We start from the raw sequence: 4,783 nt of genomic DNA, 5'->3' as shown, positions 1-4,783 counted from the left end.
AAAATATATATATATATATAAAAATATCAAACAGAATGAGTAATTCGTCGATTAGATATCTTAACAGATAAAAAGAGAAATATTTTAACACTAAATATGTAGGAGCATTTAATTTTTTAATATCATTTTACTCTTGTAAGCTTGTCGAGCGAATCGTCGTCATTTCAGATCAAATATCTCCTAAACCGAACGAACATTTAATTTGGAGAATCTATCCTTAAATAATATTAAAAAGCAAATATTTTAATATCAAATTTGTTGGAGCATCTAATTTTTTAAGGTTATCTTCTCTTTTAAGAATCGATTATCAGTTTTTTAAAAGTTTTTTAAACATTTATTTCTGATTAATTTTTCATGATTCATTTTCAAAATTCATTAATTTAATTACACGTTTTATTTAACGTTTATTAAATATTTATTTTACATTATAATTTTTCATTTGAAACAAATGATTGAAAAAACATTGTTTAAATGTTTATTTAATGTTTATTTAATGTTTATTTTGAATTTATTTTTATTTGAAGTAATGGTTTAAAAAACAGTTATTTAATGTTTATTAAAAAAAAATGTTTATTTAATATTAATTATTCATTTGAAATAAAAGTTGAAAGAAATATTTTTTAAACGTTTATTTAACATTTATAAAATGTTTATTTTACATTATTTATTCGTTTAAAATATAATGATAAAAAACGTTTACTTCACGTTTATTTAACGTTTAGTAAATGTTTATTTCACATTAATTATTTGTTTGAAAAAACATTTATTTAATGTTTTTTTTTAAATGTTTATTTGTGATTAATTTCACATTTTATGAGTCGTTTTTAAATTAACATTTTTTAAACGTTTATATAACGTTTATTAAATGTTTGTTTTTTCTTATTTAAAATATTTTTGTTTAAAACATTTTATTTATTTAGAAGAACATTTATTTAGCGTTTATCTAACGTTCATAAATATGTAAAAAATGTTATTATTTTCTAAAACTCAAATTAAAAAACGCATCAGAATAATAATAAAATAATTATAGAGGAGAAAATATCATAATAAAATTGTATTAAGTGTACCATATATGCACAATAAGAATGTGCATCGATAGTTATAAGCGGTGTAACGGATAAGGTATGAGACTCATAACTGAAAGTGAAGCTCCAGGTTCAAAACCCAGCCAATAAGTGAAAAAGATTAAAATACAATTAGAAATAATTAATAAAATTAGTTGTCTAAGGTTTAAACACTGTTGTTAAAAAAAATAAATTTAAAAAACAATTCTACATTATTATTTTTTGTAATTTTGTTTAAATAATTTTAACATTAAAAATCGTTTCCCTATGAAATAGGGAAATGCAGAAAAGGAAGGATGGGAAAAAGATAAAGAAAGCAAAATATAATAGGTGATATGGATGGATAAAGGGGGAGAGGATTCCGGCATATTTAAGGAAAGGATGGAAAGAGAGAAGATGTAGGAGAATAGTTAGGTTTAGATTAGGAAATGAGATGAAGGGAGGAAGATATTGGGAAAAGAGGAAAGGAAGTGTAAGATGATGTGGAAATGAGATGGAATCATGGGAGCGTATATGGGAAGAGTTTAGGAGTTGGAGTGTAGGATATGAAGGGAGCAGGCAGGAGTTGTAAGTAGAATTTTGGGATTAGAGAGAGGAATGGATGAGAGAAGTGGAGGAAGAAAGGAAAAAAGTGGAGGAGAGAGTAAGTTAATGAATGAGAGGAAACAGAGTGAGGGGTGGGGAAGGAGAGAGAGGGGAAAAGAGGGGGAGAGAGAGAGGGGAAAAGAGGGAAGGGCGGGAGGGTAAAAGGGAGAAGAGGTGAAGGAGGCTCTGCGGGGAGGATTAATGAGTTGTAGTTTTTGAGAATGGAAGAATGATATTACATCGCAAACGGAGTTTCAGGCATAAGGAAAGAGAAAGAGAGAGAGAGAGAGAGAGAGGGAGAGAGAGAGAGAGAGAGAGAGAGAGAGAGAGAGAGAGAGAGAGAGAGAGAGAGAGAGAGAGAGACGTTAAAGTAGGTTAAGATAGAATAAGTTAATGTAAGATAGGTTAAGATTAGGATAAGAAAACTTTATTATTGTTATTGTATATATTTGTAATCTCAAGGGGATGCAATAGAAATCTAATTAATTAACTAATATTAAAAACCGCTTTTTAACGTTAAAGAAATATTTCCTCAAACGTTAAATAAACATTTTTAAAAAAAAATGTTTTTTAATTGTAAAGAAAACATCTTTTTAACTAATAAAAAAGAATTTACCCCATTAATTAAACGTTTTTTAAATATTTTAAAATGTTTTTTGCAATGAAAAAAAATCGTTTAAAAAACATTTCAGAAATATTTCTTTGCTTGGAGATCATGCGGTCTATCTTTGAGGTTCGAATTTTTTTTCTGTCAAACAGAGAAGCATCTAATTCGGCAATTTATATCTTTAAATTATTAAAAGAACATATATTTTAATATCAAGTTTGTTAGAGCACCTAATTTTTTCTCTTGTGAATCAACTGTTTGACTGACATCTAAGTTTTGTATATAATTCTGTATATATTATAATATATATTTTCGAAATATTTTAATCATTCTTGGAGCACTTAATTAGCACTTAATTCTAGTGTATTTGTTTTGTTTATTTACACAATAAATATATAGTTTTTTTTATTGGAGGACTAACTTAATGTTAAGCTCTTCCCCAAACAGTTCGAGTATCTAATTTCGCACTTCAGTATCTAATTAGAACTTAATTTTGAAATATGTTAGAATTTATTTATCGCTGTAAGAGGGGGGGAAGGTTAGCTTCCCAGAATTTCTAAGATATGATGCTAGTATTGAAGAATCTACAATGCATGTGACGTAAACTATTTTCAGTACTGGCAGTAAATTTTGTAATAGAATGGTGATAAAAAACAAATGAGACAACTTGAAGAAAGTGCAGTAGAACCAAAATTTGATTGGCTAGTTGATTGCTTTGGATTGCCATCATGAGCATTGTCTGTCTTTTTCCACCATGATCTTTATTTATTATTATATCATAATTATTAATTATTAATTATTATTATTATATCATAATTGATGAAATAAGTATCAATGAAGACAAACCTGTTTGGAATCCACGATGTCATTATGTACAATCGTCGATAGAGACGGTGTTGAGAATGAATTGGCCTTCGTCACTACTACCATTATCATGGTTGTCAATGTGCCAGCAAGAAGGACCGAAACCCAAGATTCGCCCATTCCTAGTCATTTGTTCTTGTAACAAAATGGAAGCTCCGAAAAATGTTAATTTATTTAAAAATAATATTTATCGAGGATAAGATAATTTGATAATATCTCAACTTCTTCACGTTACTTCTTCGCATTATTGATATATAAATTAAGTAAGAAATATTATAGATAGCTCGCGATAATTTTATACAACACTGAAATTCGATAGTTGAAAGATCATTAAAAGGTTTTTGCTTTCGTTACATACTATATTACCAAAATATGCAATTATCTCACCTCCCGTGATGACATTCAAGTGGCGATAAACCCGCAACCTTCGTTTGTAATGGGCCGCTCGTACGCCCTTGCCGGCGATCGTTCGAGCATGTTTCTGTTTATAAACATTCAGCACTCTCAATTTTTCATCGGAGAAACTTCATAAGTGAACACAGTCGCACCTATGTTGAAAAAGAGATAACGTAAAATATAACAGATGTTACTCTTCATCCCACATCTATGCGTTGTTATCGAAAGCGATTGATCACAATTGATCTCTGAACTAATTAGTCGAACGATGAAACGAAGACACTCTTCTTCTCTTTCTTCTTTCCACGATAAAGTATTTTGCTATTTTAAACCGAATAGAATGCATGCCTTGGATAGCGTTGGGAATATTATTGGCACGGCTATATCGTCAGCCCGATCGCTCGATTTCATCTCGTTTTCTCAGTGTATCGTAAAATAGAATAATCAGTGAGATATAGAAGAGATTCATTTTCCAGCGACTAACTCGGCCTTTGACAAGTGACACGTGAGGTTTGCTCAACCTTGAATAAACCTCAACAACCCCTTCAACCCTTGGTTTCGCTCGCGCCCGCATGGCCATCTCGATTGCATCGCATGATCATATATGTCATACATGAAGGAAGCGTATCATTTTTTCTTAGGTAGTATTCGAGATTGATTGCGGCAGGAAAAAGAGAGAGAAAAAGTTCGTTAATATGTGCCTAATTAAAAAATACAAAGCAGAACTTACGATTGATTAGGAATGTGAAGGGACGCAAAAGTTTCACTCGCATAATAAGTGTTCAGATCAGTTTCAAATCTACATGCGACATGTAATCAATTGGCCATCAATTGGATAGTACCGATACACAATAACTGATTTTTGAGATATAATGCATGCATTATCGCAATTTATAGTACTTTTCTGACGCAATAAAGTTACATTGTCCACTCGTTGGAGATGAGCTCTATATTGTCTGTAGAGAACGATCGATGCAGCTACTGGCATGATACAGCTAACCCCCAGAACCTGCACCTCACCTCTCCCCCCCCCTCTCTCTCTCTCTCTCTCTCTCGCTCTCTCTCTCTCGCTCTCTCTGTGCGTGTATATCTCCTTTTAATTTTATTTCACATGATACACCAAATTAAACGCATTTCGAAGTTTAATCTGCAATCTAGCGTTTATAATTTACATTTATTTTATACCACTTCTTTATAACGTTTTGTGCGAATTTATTTTAGTACAATTCATATCGATAATTTTGGTAAGTTTCAAATCCATTTTAAA

At 30.5% G+C, this 4,783-nt stretch overlaps 1 protein-coding gene across 1 annotated transcript in view; it reads right to left on the bottom strand.

The window, feature by feature from the left end:
* The window catches only part of LOC108687073, an 8,802-nt gene that overhangs the window by 3,263 nt on the left and 756 nt on the right, over positions 1–4,783 (bottom strand). Inside the window, exons 2-3 of the mRNA XM_018192676.1 lie at positions 3,508–3,668; positions 3,103–3,255 (exon numbers count right to left, since the gene is read on the bottom strand). Coding sequence (XP_018048165.1) covers positions 3,103–3,240 — 138 coding nt within the window. The 5' untranslated portion in view covers positions 3,241–3,255; positions 3,508–3,668. The remainder of the gene's footprint in view (positions 1–3,102; positions 3,256–3,507; positions 3,669–4,783) is intronic.

The sequence above is a fragment of the Atta colombica genome, unplaced genomic scaffold (genome assembly GCF_001594045.1).
Source record: "Atta colombica isolate Treedump-2 unplaced genomic scaffold, Acol1.0 scaffold2, whole genome shotgun sequence".
NCBI classification, from domain to species: Eukaryota; Metazoa; Arthropoda; class Insecta; order Hymenoptera; family Formicidae; genus Atta; species Atta colombica.
The sequence above is the reverse complement of the archived record's forward strand: the minus strand, read 5'-3'. Positions and strand labels throughout refer to the sequence as shown.